The following is a 26,527-nucleotide window of genomic DNA, read 5'->3' on the forward strand; positions in this document are numbered from 1 at the left end:
TGACAAGGAAATAGCCAAGTAGGCTGTCAAAGAATATGGAACATCAGCTGCACGTCTCCATATGACATTTATAAAGGTGGTCTGCAGGTTAAAATGACAGATAAGATGAATCAATACTTATAAATTAAAAATAAGTCTGCTATGCTAGAAGCTCGGAAACGACACCTATGTGTTAATGTCAGTGCAAACAGTGGAAGAAAAATGGAATGGGGGACTCAGACAATCCAATAACAAAGGAGCTTGCATTTTACTGAAACACAGAGTGATTTAGAGAAAAGGGAATTTTGATTTGGAAAAACTTGCTTTTAATTAAAGAGCCACACCTCACAGTCAGTTGGTTTAAAGGTGGAAGCTCTTTTAAATCTTAATCAAGAAACACGACATAGAAATGCATCATATTTTTCTGCTCCACCACATTACATCCAAAGGACAGTGTGGAAAAGACACGAGAAGCAGACAGAAAACTGATTAATCACAACAATAGCGCTTGTGGCTTCATTCAGGATTAGCATGGGTCCATATAAATCATGTAAGAGATAGCTTCATCCAAAATTCACTTGCTTGGAAATATGTTTCCGCTCTTATAACATCGTTACTGGAACGAAAGTGCATGCGCTGCTGGAAATGTGTATTATGTGCATTGGTTATGGATAAGTCCCAAACAAAACAGGATGCAGATACAGTTCGCTTATTCATGGCCTTGAAATATGTTTTCATATGCAAATAAGCATAGAGACAAATACGGATGCTATACAGTCCCATGCCATTTGTCCCGGTAGGTATGCAGGAACAGCTGTTGATGTGGTTAATGTACTGACACATTTTTTAAGCAGATGATTCATCACCACACAGTCAAAAAACAAACAAAAAAAAAACAATGCAATGGTACTCTTACTGTAGTCTGTTGTGGACTCTCTCTCTGACTCTGAATACAGTCCAATCAGTTCCATGTGACGTCCATCAAATACTGCCGACCTGCTCCTTTGGCTGATTATATATGGCTGGAAGTCTTTCTTATAGACTCTCATGTTAAGGCTTTTTTTTTTATTATTTATTCATTTATTTTTTTTTTTTTACAATCAGCAGATTTTGCAGTGCAGTCCGATGAGGTTGTGTGAGGGCTTCTCCTAATGAGTTTTTGTTATGTGACCAATTGTTAGCTTAGTTGGTTTCAATCCAACTAGCTAGTGATCAAACCATTCTTGTGAACGTATTTTGCCCGGAACATCCTGGTTAAACTGATAAATGGTGACTGAACAAAGCGAAGTGATATACTATTGTTCAGTGCAATGTCACAATGCCTAGTAGTTAGTCTACTGTTAATTTACTCGGGGTCATCCTAGTTATCATTGTAACATTGTTAGCATTGCCCTCCGAAAGACTTTTGTCTGGTGCTACCACTGTAACTACACATTTTTTACAAACCCTTTTACATTCTGCACCTTTAAACTATGAACTTCAAGCCATGGTGTTATGTTAATGTGTGCACCTTTTACAGTCAAGTGTGGCAACAGGCAGAGGGCATAACATTACATGCAAAGGAGGCATGGGAGGGGGGTGCTTTATAGTGATAATGTGTTATTTATTTTTTATTTTCTTTCTTTTTTTGTCTCACAAAACATCACTGGAGAGAGGAAGAGCACAACATGAATAACACATTTCTCAGCTTTTTCTGTTATGTCCTCATTTGTCCATTATTCCCATCTCTACTTGTCATGGAAAATGATCTACCTTTCACGAAAAAATATTTTTCTATAAGTTAGTATTTTCAGATTTGATCATTTATTTATTTCAACCTTGCCCTCAGTGTTACTGTGCATGTATGCATGTTCCGTCATGATTCTCAGTTATTCTGAACACACAGGGCTGCCAAAAGATGTGACTGTGTGCTATAAATCTGGGAACACAATTTCAGGAAATCGTATTCCATCATTCATTTTTTAATACGGTGCCAAACGTGTAGGGAATGGAATGTACCAGGAATAGGGGGATTTATATTATTAGCTCTCTTTTCACATTACACGACTGACTTTGGCTTTCAGAGCATATGCGCTTCAAGCTAATGTCTGTTTTCAGGCCTAAAAGATAAACCAAAAAAATCTAGCACATAAATAATTAAGTGTACAGATGGCAAATGGATCCCTGTCAGGAAAATGCCTCAGCAGCAAGCCATGTCTAGATGGCTACACGAGTGTACTGTTGCTAATGAGAAGGAGTAAACAAGGTGTGACTGAGAATTCCAGCTGATATCTACTTGAGATGAGAATCGTGCGTTCATTACTGAATGACTGAGTGAAGTGTTGTCAGCCCGCTTGACAAAATGAAGAGAAATAATTAAATGGCGAGCAGAGTTGGGAGGTTTTTTTTTCCATTCAGGAAGAACTCAAGCTTGAATGTCAAGTCAAAATTAAACTATCTGCTCCACGGAAGTCTGCCGCTCATTCGCGATGCTTCATCAGTCCCACTGACTAATGCAAAGTCCTTGGCATTTAAAGCTTTGCGGCTAATTCAGACGCTTGGGTCACAAGGCTAACACGTTACAGGCATCACAGTCACAAGAGTAAAAGTGTTCACCCAAATGGCTGTCAGCCTCTAATGTCATGGACAATTAATTAGAGATTAATGATGCCTCTGCCATTCAACACTGCTCTGGAGAAATAATAAAAAAAAGGAACTCTACAGGACTCTTCATGTAAGTAGCAAATACCTGGAACCAGATGTATAAACAATGTCTACTTGCAAAAACCCTACAGTAACATTTAAACGGAAAAATCTCAAATGACGTTTTTAGATGATTTTCGGTTTGAACAGGAATTTGCACGATTCCACAATTTGCATTCACAATCTTAAACTTAGATTTTGTGTGATCAGTTTTATCATTTGTTTCTAGCCAACGCAATTTTATTCATGTGAGTTTTCTTTTCCTTTTAGCATTCACTTCGTGAGACCTGCTTTGATAACAACAAAAAACAACTTTCATATCTCCACTGATGATGGTTTGCAGGTGACAAATCAATTATCCTAAACTAGTTTGGATCAACCGTGCACCGTATCTGTAGTTTTGGCATTGTTGGAGAATGTGGCATACATGAATGTATAAATATATGAAGCTGCACTTCTCCGCTGTCATTCATAGCTTCAATCTAGAGAGACGAGCAAAGGTAATCATATGCAAACGGGTAACCAAGGGTGGATTTCCAGCCTGAGATACATATATCTCTGAGTGGGAATGGAAATCAGGCTCTTGCACATGTGGTACTTTTGCAGTCACACACTAATATACCACTATTTGTCCAGATATGACATTGGTCACATAAACAGAAAGTTTCGTGTGGCTTTTCAAATATATGCTTTTTTCCAAGTGTAGCGTTTTCCCTATTACAACATGTGTGATTTGCAGATATTAGTCAGGGTTTATGAGCATACTTTGAACATGTATAAGATGCATTCATAAGAACCACCGCTGTAGTCTACTGTAGCGGTCTATGCCAATGTGAGCATTAACACCGGTGCGCTAGTATTTCCACGCCCTTTCTGCACCAATGCACCACCAAAATACTAGTCAACAGTGTAGTGCTTTTGTCACGTGTTATGTTATTCAGAGTATGCAAGGCTGCATGTAAAATGTGGCAACTTTCATTAGCCATGAAAACAGTGTACAACTACTGTCTTTTATAGACGGTTATATTTTTTTTTCATTCACAAGTGATTAGAGCTTATATCTTAGCTTTCACCTCATTCAAACCACTAGAAGTTCTTAAACTTGTGTCAGTTCCGTTGTAAATGGATGAACGCCTCTCACTTTGGAGTTCCATATTTAATGATATTCCATGCAATTTCGAAGGATATATATATATATATATATATATATATATATTTTTTTTTTTTTTCTTGTTTTTGGTTCCAGAACAGAAAAATGCCACAGATTCCCCAGCAGCCAGGCAGTCAAGGCTCATTTCATCTCGACATTGTCAGTGCCTGGATGAATGAGACCCATCTATATAGCCTCAAGCACGGGCCTTAATCCTGTTTTGGAGGGACAGCCGAATAATGATGCCCAAGTGGTTTTCAAATGTATCACTGATTCATGTAATGAAAGAAAGCAGATGACATCCAGAGATGCATTGGGCATCTTTACTTTTTCTTTCTCCTTCCAGCAGAGAGAAGGGGAACAAGAGGCAGATTAGTGCTTTGATTAAATTAGTACTTTAATGAAAGAACTCAATGCATTACCAAAGTTATGACGCACTCTGGTAGAAAATTCAGCATCTAATATTGATCAAGCAAGAGCACTCACACTTGTTGAATGCTTGCAGAAGAGCCTTGAGATGCAGCTCCTCTTTTATGTCTGTGCTTTGATTTTATTAAAGTGAAGAGAAATTATACAGAATTCTCTCCAGACAAGTCAATTCATCTCCTCAGCTAAGAGAGTAAAGACTGTGTAGACTGCTACGATGGTTGCATCTTGCTCATCTATAATTACTTATACACATTATTTCTACAGTTGAAATGTTATGACTTGTGTAAAAAAGGTAAAAAAAAATAAATAAATAATAAATTTAAAAAAAAGTGACAAGTGTACTCCAGCTGCTAAAAGACCCTTACAGGAATCTGCTGTATGAAATGGGTATTTTCATACTTTATAGCCTCTTTCGGTACTGACCTGACCCAGGAGCTCTGGCAGCCCCAGCACTTGTCCTGTAAACACTCCTAAACAGATTAGGATGGAGTTGAACTGGCCAATGAAACCTCTGATGTGTCTCGGGGAAATTTCTCCCAGGTACATGGGGAGTGCACTGAGAGCAATACCTGTCGGAAAAATAAAAAAAATATTGTATCAACAATGGACACACATTATATTAATCTAGACACACAACTGATTCATGTCTGTGTCCTTGGACCAATGGGGATAAAAGTAAGGGAAAAAAACACAGAGCTGTGATTGGAGGGGGAGTATTGATTCACATCACATCACTTCGCACAAGCAAAATTCCAGATTCTGTAGCACAGACAGTGTTGAACACCCGGTCCCATTCCTCATTTTACAGTTTTATGGTATTGTCTTGATCCATACACAGAGTAGATCCTTAAAAGCTTTGGCACAAATCAATTACCACCTTGATCAAGCCCATGTGGATGTTGATCTTCTGGCTACAGTTGCTGACTTTATTGCTCTGTGTTGGAACATTACTAATTAAGCCAAATTTCCTATGGTGCATAAGTGAGCGCATGTAGTGTAATCAGAGGTTAAATCAGTGTTAAGACCTCCCTTGAGACTCGCCTGATGATGTAGGTGCAACTTGTTTCTTTAATACTTGTGCCCTTCAAATTTACTACTCTTTGGACACCTTTGTGGCAAAAATGGCAAAAAGAATGAATCAGCCTACAATGGGAAGATGGTTTATATAAATCTGGTGGAATACAGTAGACCGGTCAAATATCACTACTTTTCTTGAAATGCTAACATTACAGAATGCATAATTTTACACTGTAATGGCAGTGACATTAAAAAATTGTGGTTTTAATGAAAGTCAATGAGGCATTTACTGTATGTCCACAAAGGTGTCCAGAGGGAGTATCTGACACTACATAAAAAATATTAATGTAATCAAATCAGTTTTGTTGTAAATCTTTGACATATTCAAGACACTAATCACCACCAAAGTCCCATCCCCCTACTATTTATTTTATGGAAAAAAAAAATAAAAAATTTTGTGTGTGTGTGTTTTTTTGGTGTAATAAATAATTAATAATTCATGAAATTAAACTAGCATTTACAGTGTTAAAATCCTGAAAATTATTGAATGTTTAGTAGTTTTGAGCAGGTCTGGAGTTGTTTAAGTGATTTATTTAAAAAAAAAGCAATTTATGTTAATAATTAGGGGTGGGACTTTAACGCGTTAAATATGATTAATTAATTACAAAAAAAATGAAGCTGACTGCATTTAAAGGTATAGATAAGCATTTTTTAATATGCTAACAGTGTTCTCCAGGTGGTTGTTTACCTGTGATCAAAGCCTCTACTTCCAGTTTTTAGTGCCAAAATTAGCTTAATCTCCTCATAATTTACATGATTCGCTTTTTCCACTCTCTGTCACAAGTGTTTGCTCCACACTGATTCTTGCACACAGCCTGATGAATCATGAGTAAATGAAACACTTACCCGAATCCACCCCCATAATGACTCGGCCAATGATGAGCATCTCAAAAGATCTTGACATCTCACCCAAGGACAGCAGCAGAGCAGCGATTACAGCAAAGCCGTTATTCAGCAGCAAGGTTCCCTTTCTAAAGACAACAAGCAAATATGGTTAGAAGATGCCCCATGAGAATTCTGAGAAATCTAACCCACTTTAAAGGATTTATTCAATACAATTCAGATTATAAAGGGCTTCTCTTGATAAAAAAGAAATAGAAAAATAATCCAGCAAGCTAATCTTACTTCAGTCAACACATTTCAGATAGATGGTTTGGAGGAGAAAAAAGCTGGCGTATTCTAAAGAGGCTTTAGAAAGTAATTAAGACTGGCTTTAGTGACTCCGAGAGGCAGAAGAAAGGAGTTGGATGTGTATAATTCTTCAGGGCCAGCAGAACAGAATACACCTCACATCCAGCTAATGAAACCAATTAATGAAGGATCTGCTAATTATTTTTTTTATATACATTTAGAAAAACTGAAGTTTTTTTTATGTGTAAACAGCTCAAGCAAGAGCATGAAGAAATGTTTATGTACAGAAATGTGCAAGAAAACCTTAAAGATTAAATCACCGGCCTCTGCTCAGAGCCATTATATCAGATTCACTGTGATGTTGGTGCAATGTGGGTGCAGTCACCTCAGGCCCTTCTGCACAAGTGAGGCTCAAAAACAGGAGTGGAAAAGTAAAGGAGCATTCATTTTATTACACAACTCTAAACTACTACTGATGGCTGTGTGATAAACTGTGTCATAACTAAGTTCAAAGAAGTAATGTGTCACCTCTGTGAATGAAGAGCGACTGGAGCAGTGTTCCAGGGTTAAAGCTCAGTTTCCTCATGCAACATTTATCTTGTTTGTTTACTGAACATTGCTTTACCCCTAAAGCGCGGTTTATGCCTCTGCATGACGTAGACAGCGTAACCTACGCACGTAGCCTACGTCAGTGCGAGCCATTTATACTTGTGTCCTTAACCAGCGCTGTGTCTTTTTTGTCAGTCTGGTTCATTTTTGTTTCTGCTTCCTGCTTCACTTTCCACTTTCCAATTTCAAAAATGGCAACTAAAGCTTTTGCCATGTGGCCCAATCACAGCCCTTGAGTGCTGTGTCACCGTGATGCGTAGTTACATTTCTGGGGAGTCTTTCCAAGGCTAACAAATTACAGTTCACTGCACTGTTTGTTAGGCATTATCTTGTTTGTCTGATCCAGGGGTGTCAAATTAATTTTAGTTCAGAGGCCACATACAGTACAATTTGATCCCAAGGGGGCCAGACTGGTAACACAACAGCATAATAACCGATAAATAGCTCTAATTTACTCCAAATGTAAACAAAACAAGTAATGTAAAAATGTAAACATTTATTGAACAAATCTTTTACAAAACATTTCAGGAACAACCTAAAATTTCTTAAGAAAAATAAGTGCAATTTCAGCACACAACTCTGACTAAAACAGTGTGGACAAATTAGGAACAGGTGCAGTTAATCCACTTTGGAAATTCATCCCGCAGACCCTCTGGCAGGCCATATGTTTTACACCCCTAGTCTAATTGATATTAAAAAATTGATCAACAGGTGTCAGAATATCTCTGCACATATATTAGACTTATTAGACTAGACAGACGTTATTGTCATTCAGATACACAATAAGTGCACACACAACAAAATTCCAGTGCACTGGGTATGTACAAAACTGGGTATAATGATTACAAACAGAGTGAGGAGAGAATAGAGAGTACAGTCTAACATACGGAGTATTGCATAAAACCAAATGAACAAATTCAACAGTGCAAGATTGATATATAGTATTGACAGTAATGCAAATAAAGTACTCTATTCTGCTGTTGTCGTCTCTGAACCAATATATGTTATATTTAGAATTTAATGGCCCAGCTGGTAGGAATTAGGAGGATCTACTGAATGAGGCAACAGGTACTCAGCTGGATGCAATCTGCTTCCTCACCACTAGAGGCTAACTAATGCTACACACTGGTCCTTTAAAGGGAACAGATCTAAATAAAAGAAACTTTAGTGTTTTCTTCAGGATTAAACTGAAGGAAAACATTTGCTGTTGTTTTTGTAATACCCTTGACAATGTCTCAATAACAGCCTGGGATTGAAGAGAGGGCAACTTCACTCACTAGTTCAAAGCTAGTGCCACATAAACACAACAGCATCTTAATCACCACTGTCTGCTTTGTTAAAGATATGAATGCTTTTATTCTGGCTGTGTTTAAATCTACATTTCCATCTAAAATACAAAGTAAACACGTTTGTGTAATAGTGTGCTTATGAGTTCATCTCCTCATTGTGAAAAAGTTTACCATGATGAAATATCCAGACATCCCAGTTTTTTAGACACAAAACATTTACCTTTCACTTCACTGGCAAACTTTTAATGAACCGCTCGGAACCGCTTTGAAGTACTTTTCTTTTAGATTGCTCCGTGTGTCCTCATCTGCTAATCTATATTCAACTCTTCTCCCTGACATCTAAATTTCAACCTTTCCAAGACTCTGCGTAAAACTACCAGCTGGCCCACAGATGTCTAGCAGAGAAAATGAAGAGAGAATGAATCATACGTTGCTGCCTAATCAGCACAGTGAGGATCGTCACCCGAGAAATTCAAGGTGAACTTTGAGGGCATTTTAATTGTCTCCAATGACTTATGAAAGCTTCATAAGCCTCTCCCTGCTCTGACAGTGACATCCTCATCATTACAGGATAATAGATTCTTTTGAAGGTATATTATTTCAGAGCTCTGAGGTGATTCTGTCAGCGCCAGAGTCTTTTCCTGGAGGGCAGGAGGACATACAGACCTGCAGTCCTGCACCAAGGCAAGCACACAACTCAGCAAGACCGAAACCTGAGAAACTCATCTCACCGGCTGTGAGATTGAATCACATACTGCAGAATAAGTTGTCAAACCACTGCCACTCAGCCAAAAACAAATCACTTCTTCTCCAGCTCCTCTCCTCGGGTCTGTCTGTAAGTAACTGTTACAGAAAGAAATCCTGGATCAATTCTGTGCGAAAACACAACGACACTACACAATAACTTTAACAGCGAGACAACAACTGCATTGTGTACATCAACTGCCAGTACTTTATAGGACTATCTGTCTCAATAACTGAGCCTTCAAGCAAATTGAGTGAACAGATGGGGAAGAGAGCTAATGCATCTTCTGAGTGTCACTCTGGGCGAAGCTTGGTATGGCAAAAAAATTTTGTTATAAGAGTTCATGAGTGAAAGTTTGATGATATTTTTCACTTAGATATACAATAACACAAATTCTGCCTTAAAGATGATCTAGAATCAGTGAACAAAGAACATCCTGTGACTCACAGAGGAACAGTTATATTGAATTTCACAGGTTTCTTTCCGGTGGTGGGAGAACAAGGCTCCTGTTGTAATGCAGTAGAAGCCAATGGTAAATCCATAATAGTAAATCAACACTACAGAACCCCTTTTGAAAAGTCACTCACCCTGCCCCTCTTCTTCATAATGGTCTGTGTACATTGTGAACGGTTATTTCCTGCACTGAGCTGGCACTTGCGGACATTGATTTAGAGAGACTGTCAAAGAGAGGAGACGGAAAGTGGAAAAGGTATCGAGAGTAATAAGAGAAGGTGAGAACAGAGAGGCACACAAAGACAAAAAAAAAAAGACCTTAAGACAGCAGACTATCACGTACGGCTGCACTATCTCCTAAGCTTCAGATTTTAGCGTGAGCCAAGCCATTAATGTAATCGTTGGTATGTCTTATAGATGGAAGGTAATCTTCAACATATAGATAAGCCAGGGAAAGTAAAGCTTCAGGGTTAGCGTAGAAGCTTTGCACATTTAAAAAGAGTCTACGCAAGACTAGTTTTTCCAGACACTGAGAGCCTATTTGAGCCATGGACCTGTTTGTGCTGGCTGTAATTTTAAAATGCATTGCATAAATTTAAACTAAATCTCAGATGAATTATTTCCCTTGCAGGACATTTTAAAATATAATTTTGTGTCCACTGCGGAATCAAGAGATGAGAAGTACACATTAATAAATATTATTAATAGTTTAAAACTTCTAAACTACTAAGGATAAAAATAACTGCTTTTATACATTAATTGATAAATAAAAGCAGTTATTTTTATCCTTATTCTCCTTATTATGCAGTGCATTTGTCCATTAGAGGTTTCTTTTGGCCCGAATGCTTGGATTTGATCATGTGGCCTGAAACTGCTAATGTATGAGAGCCTGGGTTAATCTCAGCGTCAGCAGGGTGCTGTACCATAGCGTTACAGTAGACCCTCCCCACAGACGACATCTTGACTTGTCACAGTAGGGAAAGCACAGGTGTATTGATGATGGCTGCATTCCTGCTGGGCAAGGCACCGCTCTCCTCTGTCGTGTCTCACAGACGCTGAGACGTCATTAATTCCACCTGCGCTCTCTCCATTGTGGCAAATCAAAATGCCTGGCGTGAAGAAGGTGTATCGTGGGGGAGATACGGTATGTTATTACAAGCACACATGGGTCAACTCACCTTCCCAGTACTTTGAGGATTAAAGAGACGGACAGCGTTCCGAGAAGGCCTCCGATAGAAAATATGGACACCGTGACGGACCAGAGGAGGGTGGTGGTCTCTTCTGAAATAGGCTCCCCATGTCTCTCAATCCACGTGTTATTGTAGAAAGCTTTAATGTACTGCAACACAAGACAGACACGAGAGAGACGAATTTCAAATGTGTGTTATTCATAAGGGTAAATGATCAAGTGCTCAACCTGTCATCATGTTATACTGAGTATTAAATGTGTCATATACTGAATATTTCCTTGTCCAAGCTGGCTTTATGACCCAAACTCAACTTTAAAAAACTGCAGTCAGGAAAGTAGTACTTAATTATAAAATTCATGTGTGTAAAATTATAGTATGATTAACCAATATGTCTGTTTAGTGTTTTTAATGTGAGGGAATATATTGTTTTGGATATGCTCACTGTTTCTAAATGTGCACACCCCAGAGAGCAAAATGAGCATTAACACCATAAACTGGCACATGAAACTTGCGCTACATGTGAGTCAGTGAATATAGAAATTATTGGCAATTGTGTCAAAGCACAGTTTGAGACTGAACAGATGATGACATCAGTTATAGAGCATCTAAAACAAAGAGGCCTTGTAGTTTTTTTAAATCTTTCATTTTACATCTGTTCCTCTCGTGAATTATAGATTATCCGACCAAAGAAAATTAAAACAGTACTCTTGTAAAACCGGGGGATAAAAAAAATAAATATTTTTTTGGCCACGCTCCATAGAGCACTGCAAACAGAGGTGGCACCGGTCCCACTGTCACTGTCCTCATTGTCTACAGTGGCTCAGGAGTAACAAGGCTGTGCCGTACAGCTTAAAAGCTCTGAGTGCACACTGCGTTTAACATTGGACAAAAACAAAAAAACAAAAAAAGTTACTTTTAATGTGACTTATGAGCTTTGGAAAGGTTATTTCACTTTGTTTAATGCAGGAAAAGGGAAAAAGGGGAGGGAGGGGTCACAGGTTACTCTGGTTTCAGCAGGGTTTTCATCACCCTTCTCTCTACTTTCTTTACAGATCGGCCAACTCACATAGGAACAGATAAATAATTACCAAAGATGTTGCTTCATCCCTCCCTGCAAATATACACCAATTTCAGTCTGTATGGGTTCACCCAACACTTCCTCTAACGTTTATTCTGGACCAGCCGAATTTGCTCTAAGTACAATTAATAAGTCTATACCAGTAGGGTTCCATACAAGTCAGCTTATGTGGAAAACATGTTTATATGGTTCTTATTCCTTACTTTGTCTAAAGGTTTGAAACACTTACATGAAAATGTTTGCATGTAACGTGGCTTGGTGCGTCTGACACAAGCTGCCCTCAGTATACATAGCTGAATGTGATTTCTTGCTTCTTTGTAACGACCTTTCTGTTTATTCCACTGCGCTGCTCTCCCCTCGACACTTTGCTTGACAGAAGGCACACACGTGAGCATGCAGAAGAGTTGATTAGAAAAGGCAGAGAACATTACTTTGTAAAGAGATATTTAGCTGGGTAAATTGGATTTCTGACAAAAAAAAAAATAACAAAAAAAAAAACACTTAGTGTAACTGCTAGTGCCTAATGGCTAAATTCCCATCACCTTACCAATTATTGAAACTGGAGTGAAGAGCAAATGAAAAGCAAGTGTTTGTTGTACCTGTTTATTTTTTTTCTTTTCTTTTTTCATTTAAGAGTCTTCTGCTATAAAATGAGGAGTTGTAGCTGTATAATCACATATTTAATATATCAAGAACTGCATGGTTTTTAGAATTCAGCAGAGTTACATTTTTAATACTTGATAAAATATTCCTTTGCCCATATTTTAAAAGGCTGGAGGTTGGTTTAGAGATTTCATATGCAGTTTGTAGAATTTTTTTCTGGCTTTAGTGGAGCATTTTGTGGAGCATCCTCTCTATTTATATTCTTCTAAACATTGGCACTGGGGTGAACTTGACGTTCGCGGCTCAGCACGAGTTGAGCACAAGCTCCTCAGTGACCGTTAAAGTCTGACATGGTTGGAAGACACATGATTAAGCTGTAAATGAGGGAAGCTGCGATTTGGATTGATTTTGGAAGGAATTGTTTAAAGGAAGCAGGAGCAGTGGTGGAGCTCTACAGTGGTGGAGATGAACAGGCTGTGCTCATGATGGAACATGAAAGCAGATAAACAATGCTAAACATGATGCAGTCAAAGCATAGACTGTATATAAATATGTACAATGCGTCCCCACTGACTTACATTAGCCAAACTAATTCTATTTTCCTGGGGATATGGGCAGCGCCATCTTGCGAGTTCGGAGCCAGAATCTGTGCAGTACGGTCTGAGAGTGGAGCCACGCAAGCCACTACTACTGAAGAGTGAACCATTAGAGAAGCTGCAAGTGAAGCTACCAGCAAGATAGTGTGAGAGTCATCCCTGTGGCTGCAAACAAAACCAGCCTGTTTTAGTGTCTAATAAAGCCAGAGCCTAGACTACACACACACCATATAGAGAAGTTGTTTTTTTTTCAGTTGAAAGGAAGACATACTTGGTTTTAACAGCCCATAAGTTGTTGCTATAAAGTTATTAGACGTCTGGGATGTGCAGTGTTTACACAAAATAAACCACCTGGGTGTTGCCACAGCAGGTGCTACACATCATAAATTGGTGTATTTTGCAGACAAGAGCCCATTACTGGCCTCTTTCAGAAATAATAAGAGGCAAGGAAGCCGCTGCCAAACACTTACTGAGGGAACTAGGGTCAGCTGGGACATATTAGCACAGCGGTGCTAGTGAGGCATTGGTTCTTTAAGATTCTGACCAGGAGGCAAATATTAATGGATTTTGTGTACCTGTATATACCTCTGTCACTTTTATACTAAAACATGGGGGCATTTATGGTAAAGGTATGGTTCTCTACTACTCTGCATTCAGTGTTTCCTCTATGTTGATTTTGGAGCGGCGGCCCGCCATGGTTTAATTTTCTGCCACCGCTGTATCAGAAATGGGGCAGACGCACAATAGTCGCAGTTGCCTTTTAAATGATCCTGCCGACATAATGCACCCCCCGTTGGCTGCCGCTCACATTGCAATTTAACAAGTAGAACTATTCAGAGGTTATTGGGGCTGTCCAGTTTAACTCCACATAGCCTACTGTTGTGTTGATGTAGCTTTTTGTCAAAACGTTAGCTTTCTTCTGAGTCGACTATTAAACTTAACAGCTCCACCAAAAACGTCACTGCGGTGGGTCCGTTTTAATTGGACAACGTTCAACATCTGGAAACAACGGTAAGTGAGTCACTAATATAATACCAATTGGAAATAGTCTATAGATGTAGTAATAGACGTAATGATGTTAAAGTAAATAGTTGTGTTGTATTAGCCTACACAGAAAAGTTTAGGTTTTAATGAATTACGCTACACACACGCACAAAGGCCGCACGACCGAAACGTTGTTACCCCTGCTGCTAAATGTGAAAATAAATTAGCAAAAAGAAACGATTGTGAAGTGCGATGAATTAGGCTACAGAATGCTTAGCCTATATGTCAAGATCAAATTAAGCAAACAGTGTAGCCTACACGTGAGTGTCCTACCCTAATCTATAGGCAAGGATAGCCTAGCCTACTGACAATTTACAATAAGTTGTTACGTATTTGGCAGTAGCCTAGCCTATTTATGCCATTTAGAACATATTTTATGAGTGGAAGGGGTCTCTTTAAGTAGCCTAACCTTGTTTCTTTAGTTGAAATAGGACGAAAATATGTGCAATATTACATTAGCTATTAGACAGTAGACAACGCTGGTGTGACCCATTTATAGTTGTGCGCTCGTCAGTCTGGCTCACTCCGTAACAACAGCACCCAAACGCTATTCGGCGCTGTGTCATTTCTGTTTCATACAAGGCGGGACGGGACCGGGCGGGGGGTGGGACCGGGGGGCGGGTGGGACGTTTCCGGGGGGGTGCTTTCGGCAGGCCTGCCCCCACTGCTAAAAAAAATCCTAGAGGAAACACTGGCATTATTACCTACACTCACCGGCCACTTTATTAGGTACACCTTGCTAGTACCGGGTTGGACCCCCATTTGCCTTCAGAACTGCTTTAATCCTTCGTGGCATAGATTCAACAAGGTACTGGAAACATTCCTCAGAGAGTTTGGTCCATATTGACTTGATAGCATCACGCAGTTGCTGCAGATTTGTCGGCTGCACATCCATGATGTGAATCTCCCGTTCCACCACATCCCAAAGGTGCTCTATTGGATTGAGATCTGGTGACTGTGGAGGCCATTTGAGTACAGTGAACTCATTGTCATGTTCAAGAAACCAGTCTGAGATGATTCGCGCTTTATGACATGGCGCGTTATCCTGCTGGAAGTAGCCATCAGAAGATGGGTACACTGTGGTCATAAAAGGATGGACATGGTCAGCAACAATACTCAGGTAGGCTGTGGTGTTGACACGATGCTCAGTTGGTACTAATGGGCCCAAAGTGTGCCAAGAAAATATCCCCCACACCATTACACCACCACCACCAGCCTGAACCATTGATACAAGGCAGGATGGATCCTTGCTTTCATGTTGTTGACGCCAAATTCTGACCCTACCATCCGAATGTCGCAGCAGAAATCGAGACTCATCAGACCAGGCAACGTTTTTCCAATCTTCTATTGTCCAATTTTGGTGAGCCTGTGCGAATTGTAGCCTCAGTTTCCTGTTCTTAGCTGACAGGAGTGGCACCCGGTGTGGTCTTCTGCTGCTGTAGCCCATCCGCCTCAAGGTTCGACGTGTTGTGCGTTCAGAGATGCTCTTCTGCATACCTCGGTTGTAACGAGTGGTTATTTGAATTACTGTTGCCTTTCTATCAGCTCGAACCAGTCATCTCCTCTGACCTCTGGCATCAACAAGGAATTTGCGCCCACAGAACTGCCGCTCACTGGATATTTTCTCTTTTTCGGACCATTCTCTGTAAACCCTAGAGATGGTTGTGCGTGAAAATCCCAGTAGATCAGCAGTTTCTGAAATACTCAGACCAGCCCGTCTGGCACCAACAACCATGCCACGTTCAAAGTCACTTAAATCACCTTTCTTCCCCATTCTGATGCTCGGTTTGAACTGCAGCAGATCGTCTTGACCATGTCTACATGCCTAAATGCATTGAGTTGCTGCCATGTGATTGGCTGATTAGAAATTTAAGTTAACGAGCAGTTGGACAGGTGTACCTAATAAAGTGGCCGGTGAGTGTATATTGTGCAGCTTGGCTTTAAAGTGACCCCACACTGATCTTAGAGACAGGGGCACCGCTAGGGATTTTGGGCCCCATGAAAAGAATCTTTACAGGGCCCCCCACACAGCGGCGAAATTTTTTGATGCTATTTTACATACAATTATGCATTTTAATGGTATTTTTGACTATCATTACCATATTTGTGAAAGAAGAACAACATGACAGTTGACATGTACAGTAGGGGAAGAACTGAGCACTCTGAATACAATGGAATTCATTTTGATTCATTTATTTGCTGCAACACTGATTCTTAAATTGGAAATAAACCCTTCCATGAAAAAATAGCAATTATAATCAGTGGAGAGAAACAAAATCTCAGCAAAAACAAAAACACCATCAAAATACAAAATGGCCATATATGATTTCTCATCATTTAAGTCGAACTTAATATATGAAAGAATGGCAAATATATAACGTTGCCAGCTGAGTCAAGCTTCCTTTTGCAACCTTTCAATCACTGGTCCTTGCTCAACTTTTCTCACCAAAAGCCCAATGCCGAGCCTTCTCACGTGCAAAATCACTTATCAGGTCTTTGAAGTCCAGCTTTCTAGCCAACTGACTCTCAGTTGACAGCATGGCAAGACTGCAAAGTCTTTCCTGAGACATTGTGGACCTCAAATAGTTTTTTATCATTATTAGTTTACTGAACGCTCTCTCACCCTGTGGCGCTGTGTGACAAACCGCCGGTGCGCTACCTGCAGCTGATGCAGTCGGACTGAACCATTTTACATAAATGGGGGGGGGGGGGGGGGCTGCAGGCGTTGATGTTTCCAAAACAAATAAAGTTATTGTTACCAGGACATTGAAAATAAAACATTTGCGATTATATGTTAGTTAATAACTTAGTGTCACTATTTTTTTCTGTATTATAATTTCATCATCATTAGGGGCCTCTCTGGGCCCCCCTCAATCATGGGCCCCTAGAATCCGTCTCCTTTACCCCCCCTTTTCGGCGCCCCAGCTTAGAGATTGCACTTTTAGAAATTACACCGAGAGGTCAGAGCTAATAGATTTCTTCTTTTCACTTTCACAACCCGTTTCCACAGTGATTTCACCACACAAATTATGGTTTGCATTTAATGCCTGGTAATTAAATAAAGGACCCTCCTTTCACTAAAAGGAACGTTAAAGGTGAAAAAAAAAAAAATCTGTCTAATTCAACGTCTGAAAGCAGCTTCATTTAGTTGCATGCAAGGTTAACTCAAACTTGGTGTGTGATTCTTTGTACCACAGTGAGTCAATAAATTGTACACTCCAGTGTCACATCATGTAAGAATAATATTCCTGTTCACTTAATTTTACAAGTTCAGAGAACTTAAAGAAAGATTCTTTGTGGGACTTGTCAAATCAGGTTAAGAAGGCCAAGTAGTGAAAAGAAAACAAAAGTAAGAGAAGAAATGCAAAGAAATACTGTAGACGAAGATGATTGTAAGGCCCAGACCTAATTTCTCAATCACTTTTCTCTCTGAATACGTCAACATAAATTTCCAGAATTTTCTTGTTATGCCACAAATGATTTGGCTTCTATCAGATATGACAAACATGTTACAGGAATACAGGTTTCAACACAACACCTCACAAACACTAACATCTGAGTTCACTGCACAAACACAACTCCTGCGTGTTGATAGCTGACTTGTGAGTGAGCAGCCACAGCTGAGAGCACACTGTAGCAGTCTACTAGAGAAAAAGTGACATAAATGATCATATTCACTTCACTGAATTTCCAATTTCTGCATTTTCCGCAACATTCTCCCCTTGAGTGGGCTCCTGTAGATTGTAATGTTTGCACACTAATTAAATGCTCCAAACACACAAGACCGGATTGGAAAGTATGACCTCTGAAAATGTTGTTTTGGATCCAAAAGTGGGACTACTTGACAGAACTGGTACATCAAAGCTGTTGAATATTGCAATTTCAGTTTCACTAGTCAAAAGGGCTTACAGACTGCAGTAGATGTACAAGTTCAAGCAGGGCTAAATGCACATAGCTGTCTTTCTGATCATTTCTTTAAACAGGAAATCTAGCACTGTGTCCTCTTAGTAAACACATACCACGATCAGCCACAACATTGAAACCACTGACGGGAGAAGTAAACAACATTGACCATCTTGTGACAATTCAATGTTCTGCTGGGAAACTTTTGGACCTGACATTCATGTGGATGTTACTTAGACATGTACCACCCACCTAGACCAGACCAGGCAACCCCACCCCATAGCAATGACACTCCTTGATGGCAGCAGTCATCCCCAGCAGGATTCAGCCTGACACAGACACACGCACAAAAAAGGTTTAGGAACAACTCAAAAAAATAAATGAAAAATAGCACAAGGTATGTATTGTTGATCTGGTGAATCTTTGATTTCTTTCCTTTCAAAATAGCTCCCGGGTTGATTTCACGGTATGTTTTGGGTCATTGTTCATCTGAACTGTGATGCACTGCATTTGCCCTTGTAAGTTCTCTCTTTATAGCAGACTTGGATAATGCCATGTTTTTTTTTCCTAGAGAGTGTTTTTCACTTGCCTGGATGTTGTGAAGATTTTTTTTATGTTCAATGGAATGAATCCTGAGATCTTGAGATCAAGTGTGTATCACACTTTCATGTTCCTGCTACCTCTCTCATTGACTTGTGATGTGTAAACATGTACATTTTTAAATGTCTGTGTACAGTGTATACACTGATCAGGCATAACATTATGACCACTATTACTGTGTAGGTCGCTCTTGTGCCTCCACAACTCCTCAGAGAATGGACATGGGCCTTCTGAGGGTGTCCTGTGGTGTCTGGCAACAGAATGTTGTTAGTGGGGGCTTTTGGGTCTTATGTGTTGAGGGGAGGGGCCTCTGTGGATCATCCCACAGATAGTTGATCAGTTTGGGATCTAGTGAATTTGGAGGCCAGGTCAGCACCTTGTGCTATTTTTCATGTTTTTTTTTAGTTGGCCCTAAACAAGAGTTTGAACAACTTTGGATTTTTTTAAAGTTGACTAATATGTGGTGAAAGTCAGTCGACGTTGACTAGTCGATGACGCCAAACAGAAAAACACAGTAGAACGTAATGCTTTGCCACAATGAAATATATTCTTGACCTGAACACATATTGTAGTGTCTCACACAAAGGAAGCTACGGAGGCTTTTCTGCAAGGCAGCTGAAGCTTGAACATGGGCCACTGTCGGTCAACACTGGAAACAGCGTCAGTCTGACACTAATATCTCTCTCACCAAAAAAAAAGAAAGACACACTCTACAACCACAACAACAATGTCAACTAATAGAACACATCAATACTGCGCGCTGCAGATATGTATTGTCTATTTAAAACGGCACCGTCAATAGCATTTAATAATATTTCACAGCGTGTTGGGATATCTTAAGATATACCCGTGTATTGCAGATAAGGGTCTAATAACATTAGATAATGAATTGTTGATGTGCAGCCTCCTTCTCTCTGTTACCACAGGACGTTTAGTGAAGTCGTTAATTGACTTGAACCTTTCTCCAGCTAGCGTTGGCTGATGTCTTTTCGGATGACTCGAGTGTGCATTACAGTAGTACTTTTGTTGTATTTCAGCACTCACTTACATATTCTGCATGTCACGGTAGTATGGGCTTCATCTTTAATGAAGTATTTCCACACACTTGATGAACCACTGCTAGTTTGCTGCAATGACCCACTAGGCTCCTCACCTGTCTTTTCGGAGGCATCCCTGTTGTTATAGTCATGTGATCGGTGAATAGTCGACTTCCTGCTAAAAGCCTCTGGCACATCAGTAAAGTCGAATAGTCGACTATGCGGTACAACCCCTAGTGTGTGCATGTGTCAGGCTGCATCCTGCTGGGGATGGCTGCTGCCATCAAGGAGTGTCATTGCTATGGGGTGGGGGTGTCTGGTCTGGTCTAGGTGGGTGCTACATGTCTAAGTAACATCCACATGAATAACAGAGCCAAACGTTTCCCAGCAGAAGATTGTATTGTCACAAGATGAGATGCTCCATGTTATTTACTTCTTCTCTCAATGGTCATAATGTTGTGGTTGATTGGTGTATGTTTATGCATTGTTTGCAATCACATCACAAATAGTGTTTATGATTAACCCCATTATTGGGTTTAACATTACCACTACTAACAGTTTGTAAATCAGCTAAAATATGTGTATTTCGGATACTACTTCCAAATATTACTTCCAAACAGAAGACAGTACCAGATTCTTGGCTAATCTGCTGTGCATTTAATAAATCCTGGTTCCAAATCACCATCTAAATGAAGATGGATTTCTAGCAGAGCAACCACATGGAGAAGACAATCCAAGCAATCAATGACAGACCCCACGCAAGAAGGCATACAGAGCAATCAAACTGTTTGACTCACCCGAGCCGGCGCGTTGACCACGGAGAGATTGTAGCCATAAAGGAAAGATGACCCCAGGGCACCGAAGAAAGCTGCGCTCAATAGACAGGCGGTGACTGGTTGCTAATGAGAGAGAGCACATAACACAAGGAGTCATGCTACCCATACAAACACACACCAGTGTCAGTAGCAGTCACGATGCTGTCGATCAGTGTCACAGTCGGGCCAAACCGAGGGAATCCATCAGAGGACATTTATATATCATCAAGTATCCAGGCCACGAGGCCCAGATATTAAGTTGGCTTTGCCCTTGAGAAGGTCGCAGAGTAAACATCAAAAACTGACCACACATTGATGAGTTCATATCGTATAGAAGGGCCAGCAGTGGGAATGTCACAGCTGTTATACATGATCTTTTAAGGTACTAGAGACTGCCCTGACAGAGTAGGGGTAAGGATGACGAGAATAGGAAATAAAACATAACAAGACTAACATTCTGAAATCCACTATCAGCTTGATAATTATACCCTATAAAAAGAAAAAAAAAAGATATTTTTAAATTCAGAGACATCTCATAAGTTCTAATGTTTGTCCTAAGGGTGGAACAAGACGAATGAGCGCATTATTCCCTTGAAAAAATTAACGTGCTTAGCAAACTTTATAATATGACTACAAAATGACAAACCCTGTGTGCAGAGTTAAGTGAATACTCCAGGGAGCATGAATGTGTTGTGATTCTTCTGTGTGGTTGCCCAGACCATTTTAATATGTCTTACGTATGGGTTCAAACACTGGACTTGATGTCAGAGCAGAAGAGGTATTAAGGGTTGAAATATTGGGAATCATCCTCTGTGGACTATGAATATCTCAAATGCCAATCTAGACAGCAGTTACTGTATCTTGCTATGGACAGACTACATTGTCAATTGGGCCGTCTGGGACATAGGTTTAATACAGACGCCTGTATAACCGTGATCCTTGATTGCACTGCGAGATACTGATGGGCAATTTGGAGCTTTGGCACCCAAAGACAGGCTGCTTCAAAAGTCAGACGGTGTCAGAAATCTGTAGCACACTGACTACTGAGTAGCTAACCGTGTAGTTCAGTACGCGGAGTTCACATCGTAGTGTTGTCTGTGAGCTTCATACAGTCTCAAAGGCTACATTTCTAGGTCAAGGACAGATAATGACTGTTCTGTATAGGCTCAACTAATACCTTACACCAACAGGCAAGTGCATGATTACATAATGACATTGAATTTCTGTGGTCCTTGATTGCACTCTGAGACACTGATAGGCTTTATATGTATATATAAATTGAATTTCTCATCAATGATGGGAAATTACTCCCCGGAAATAAGACATCCAGGGTGTCAGATTTGCAATTCCACTTCAAGCAACAGCTTCGTGTGAGCAAGAGGCCAATGTGAAACTAGAAAAACATAACGATTGAAAACTTTTTCAGTCAGACGCAAGCAGTGTTACACAGGGGGCTTGTTAAAATAATGTTTTTCAGCCTATATGCTTATTCCATATTAAAATTTTTATTGATGTATGGCTGCAACGTGCACTTGTTTTATGGATTTACGGGAGAGTTCTGGCTATGTGGAGCCTTCCTTTTTTCTTTTGCATCGATAGATAGATAGATAGATAGATAGATAGATACTTTATACATATATATCACCATGGCTACTGGAGTTATTGGCCTGTTTAAAGGTGCCTGTCTTTACTGCATATACTGGAGAACTCACTTCTTCAGCTGTAAAGTACATGAAGGGAAGAGCAGGGTTCAGACTATCAACATCAAATTGAAATGCCACTGTGAGGCACTAATTGCTTTTTAACACAAGCAACATCACGGCCACTTCCTGTTTAAGATATAACATTTATCACCATTTTGAGGTCACAACATACAGTATGTATATCAATGTATATCAATATATTACCCGGATACTAAACCGAGCATACCTGCTGAGCATACAGCCACACTATTTATTTATTTATTTATTTATTTTGCTTTAAAGCAGTTCTTTAGAGTCTCAATCTAGACTATTGGAGCACACGGCACTTCATCGGGGCTGCTGGACCCTAAACCTGGCCCTATAACCTGGCCCCACTGCATAACAGCTGCTAGCATTGACAACAAGGTCAGCAGCACCTGTAATTCATTCAACACTTTGAGTAAACCACTGGAAGTCCACGCGGACGCCCTTGTTCTCTTTTGATAAAAGAGTCATGTGACACAGGAAAATGTGGACGAATGTCAGCACCTGTCGCTTCCTTTCTCCATTTTTGCCCAGCAATGTCTCCAATAGACTCTATATTAGGAGTTCTAAAACAGCAGAACAGTCCGGACGCAAGTTATAAATAAAGAAACATTTTGTTTTAAAAATAAAATGTTTTCGCGTGGCATGGTCCTTGATGACCACCTCCAAATTAATCCCCTAAACTCCGTGACCCCAATCCCCCATCATGGATGGATGGACTCTGTTTCACCTGTGCAGATTGGCATCCTGACCAGAGTTGGTGCCCATGCCTGTTTCACATCCTGCCTGCCATGCTGACCTGATTGCACCTCTGCCCCTGTCCTTGTTCCTCTACCCTCCTAACACCATGGAGGATGGGACAGCTGCCCGGTTCCCTACTCCAATCAAGCTGCATCAGTCTCTGCACCGGGTTTAAAAAGGACCCTCCATTTAATAGTCAGTCAGATTTAACATTAGTGGTTCGCCTTTTGTCTCTTGTTCTGCAATCACTTCCTAGTTTTTACTCACTGTCGGCAATCACATGCTATGTCATTGTCTAAATTTTACCCATCTGGTGCACTGAGATACTTGTCAAACAACCTGGAGACTAGGTCAGGCTGAGTTGACCTTGCACAAACATCCTCAGTCACTAATTGTTAGAGGAGGGGTGCTTACTACCACTGTTTTGGCTAGGGTAGGGAGCATAGCCAATTTTGGTTGTTTTATTTTCAAGTATTTGGAGTATTCTGGGCTTTGATCGATGTTGTTTCTTCATTAATTTGCTATGGAAATATTAAGTTCCTAAACATAAGGCTTAACGTTGCTTCTCTTAACTGAGCTGGATTGCAACAGGGTGGATGTAGAACAAGCTACACATATTTGCCAGTCGGCCAGAGCTGAATGTATCTCACAGGCACAGTTTCAGTAAAAGCGCAGAGGGATGTGAAAATAATTCTTTACCTCCTAAAGCTGACTCCGTCCATAGACTCTATGCCATGCGCACACTTCAGCAATCAATCTGCAGTTTCTGTGCACAGTTGAGCAATCCATATGTAAGCTTTTCCACATGATTGTTTTTTCTTCTAACATGTGACCCTTTGGGGTGGAGTGTAGGGGACTCGTACCAGTCAGAAAGATTTAGAAGTCACTTTCTCAACTGGGACTCAACTTTACATTCCAGTCTAAAATTCCAAGAACATGAAAAGAACTTCTCAGACAGATGCACAAAGTGAGCTTATAATACAGATGTGCAGGAATGAAGAAATCAGACTCAGTATCAGAATCAGAAAGCAACAATCTTCCTTAACTGAGTTTGAAATCTGTAAAGCGCATAACATCCTCTGTCTTTCCCTCATAAAAACATACATGCATACAAATATGATTTCACTGCCTGAAGGAAAAAGAAACACCCAGTTATAGATCAAAGATTATATATAATATATTGTATTAGGAGAATGGATTCCAAATATAGAACGTATTATAAAGCACCTCTGGGGAGGACATTTCTCACACGACAGGAATTCCACGCATCTATGCATTCTCTACATTGCACTCCTCCTGAGAAAGGAGGTTGCCATGAATATGTGTATGAATGGAGGTATACAGGTGTAAAGATACTATAAGCTGGTTTCACAGCCATCAGACAAATAGAAATGCAGGGATGAATATGGAAATATCTCCTCCGGGACCTTGCTCATTTCGCATGGCTGAACAGCGTGCCTCAGGATCGAACTGCGGAACGGTTCATTGATGACTTGCAGGACCCTGTCAATAAAAGAGGCCGCAGGAAAGGCGGCTAGATCAAAGTTGTAAAGCCCGTGTTTGCTCAGTCGCTAGTGCCTCCCATGTTAGAGAGTAAAGCGTATAAAGCGAATAAAGCGTAATAAATATGTTTCTTAGAGGTACGATTTTCTGAATATGCTGAGTGAATAAATCATATTTTTGTCCTCTACTTATTTAATACCGTGGTAAATGACATTTTTGAACACAGTTATGAGGTTTCAGGTTTGACAGATAACAGGTCAGAAATTTTCCTAAATTACGAAGGTCATGTATATATTTACTGAAACGCAGTCTTGTCATAACACTACACACGTCATCATAATGGGTTAATGTACGACATAACGGGCAAACAGGAGCAGCCATGATCTACAGGAGTGGAGGGTCCTTTCCATCCATCTAACCAGTCATTTCATATCACTCGTCTGTGCCACAAAGCATGTCGTGGCTTAACCCCACTAACCTTTCCAGAGTTCTTCCCACAGTTGCTCATCTTGTTCTCAGCCTGGCTGCCCTTCTGTATGTCCATGTTCACACTTCAGCGACCTTAAATGAGAAGGCCACATTGTATCATCTGTGAGACAGTATCAGTTTAGGCACTGAATACCCTGAATGAGACATTTCACAACAAGCACGAGGAAGTGGAGTTTATCATAGAAAGCACAACATCTGCTGAACAGGAAATGACAGTACCCCCCATGAGCTGACATGACATGTAGAGATGCTAGCATGAAAAAAAAAATATAAAAATACAGGATTATAAGATCAGGACTGGTCACAAGTTCAGGATTAGTCCACAGGAAGTACCCTTCAAGTGGCAAAGGCAATGAAGTCAGATCGGTTTTCTGGCAAGCAAAAACTTGTGAACTCGTGTGAAATCTCACCCAGGCTACATTACAGTGTGAAACCTTTTTGCCCAAGTTTTTAACAACTGGGAAGAAAACAATGGTTTGGATTTGTACTGCCCCAGGTGTAGGATTCCACAGCTGTGGCCAAACGTACAGAGAACTGGCCAAAGACTGAGTCTGCCACCTAGTGGTTCTGAAACACCCAGATTCACCGGAAAAAAGAGAAACTGTCCAGAGAATGTGAATGTATAAACAGAGATTCTACCAGCGCAGTCTGATGTATTTTAAACTAATAGCCCTTTCTTACAAAAAAAATAAGAATTAAACTTTTTATCCAGTTGTTTTTTGGAGATTCTGAACAAAAAGAAGACAGAATCCAGAAATAAATGCATCACGTGGTAGTGCCAGCCTTCTGTGGTACTGCTGATTTCCTCCCCAAGGTTAATTACATTTAATAACATTCAGTTGCCTCCTGGAGAGTAAATGAGTCCCTGATTGGATGCGAATGAAACCCAGCAGGGCTCTCTGAGACCTGAGGAGCGGGATTTAAAAAACACAGCTGTGGAGTGAATTCTTAAGAAGACGCACAACAGATCAAAATAAATTATAATCTGATGGATTACCACAACTGTTTGGTTAAAGCAGTACTTTGATGTTTTGGAAAGAGTTTATTCTGTATGATGAAGTTTTTGTGATGAAAGTTCAGACTGGATAATTTTTGTTTTCGCGTGCAAGGTCAGGTTACTAGTAACTGTGAGACAGTAATATACTTTTATATATATATATATATATATATATATATATATGTGCAGCCAAAACCCTTCTCGCTGCTTATCAGGAGACATAGGTATTGATTTTGGGACACCTCCCTCTCATCGCAGTGATCAGACCATGACCTCGACGTTAGAGCAAAGATAATGTCTTTATGCAATGATGACGGCTTTCCAATCTGAGTGGTCTGGAACAGGAATACAAAGCCTGCATGTTTACTTTACCATGCAGTCTCAAGCTGGAACGAAGATTATGCAAACTATCTGTACTGTGTCATGATGTCTTGATGACGTGTAGCCAAAGAATGCACTACCATGCAAAGCAGCAAAAACAAAATAAATAAAAAAATCCGCACAAGGACCGACAACATGACTGTGTATGATTCAACACCAAAACTGTTATGTTGCAGATAAATAGCTCTGCTGCCTCCTTGGACAACTAAAACTTGTAAAAATGGTTAAACTATAATAACTCATCTTATCACCAACGAGATAGCCACACGTGATACGTTA

The 26,527-nt window shown here is 40.1% G+C and overlaps 1 protein-coding gene across 1 annotated transcript in view; it reads right to left on the bottom strand.

Annotated features, from left to right (window-relative positions):
- Nucleotides 1–25,466, bottom strand: part of slc2a9l2 (solute carrier family 2 member 9, like 2) — a 93,413-nt gene extending 67,947 nt beyond the window's left edge. Inside the window, exons 1-5 of the mRNA XM_084543317.1 lie at nucleotides 24,860–25,466; nucleotides 20,393–20,494; nucleotides 10,723–10,883; nucleotides 6,164–6,288; nucleotides 4,664–4,809 (exon numbers count right to left, since the gene is read on the bottom strand). Coding sequence (XP_084399443.1) covers nucleotides 4,664–4,809; nucleotides 6,164–6,288; nucleotides 10,723–10,883; nucleotides 20,393–20,494; nucleotides 24,860–24,925 — 600 coding nt within the window. The 5' untranslated portion in view covers nucleotides 24,926–25,466. The remainder of the gene's footprint in view (nucleotides 1–4,663; nucleotides 4,810–6,163; nucleotides 6,289–10,722; nucleotides 10,884–20,392; nucleotides 20,495–24,859) is intronic.
- Nucleotides 25,467–26,527: the final 1,061 nt, after the last annotated feature.

Source organism: Chelon labrosus, assembly GCF_963514085.1.
Source record: "Chelon labrosus genome assembly, chromosome: 4".
Lineage (NCBI taxonomy): Eukaryota > Metazoa > Chordata > Actinopteri > Mugiliformes > Mugilidae > Chelon > Chelon labrosus.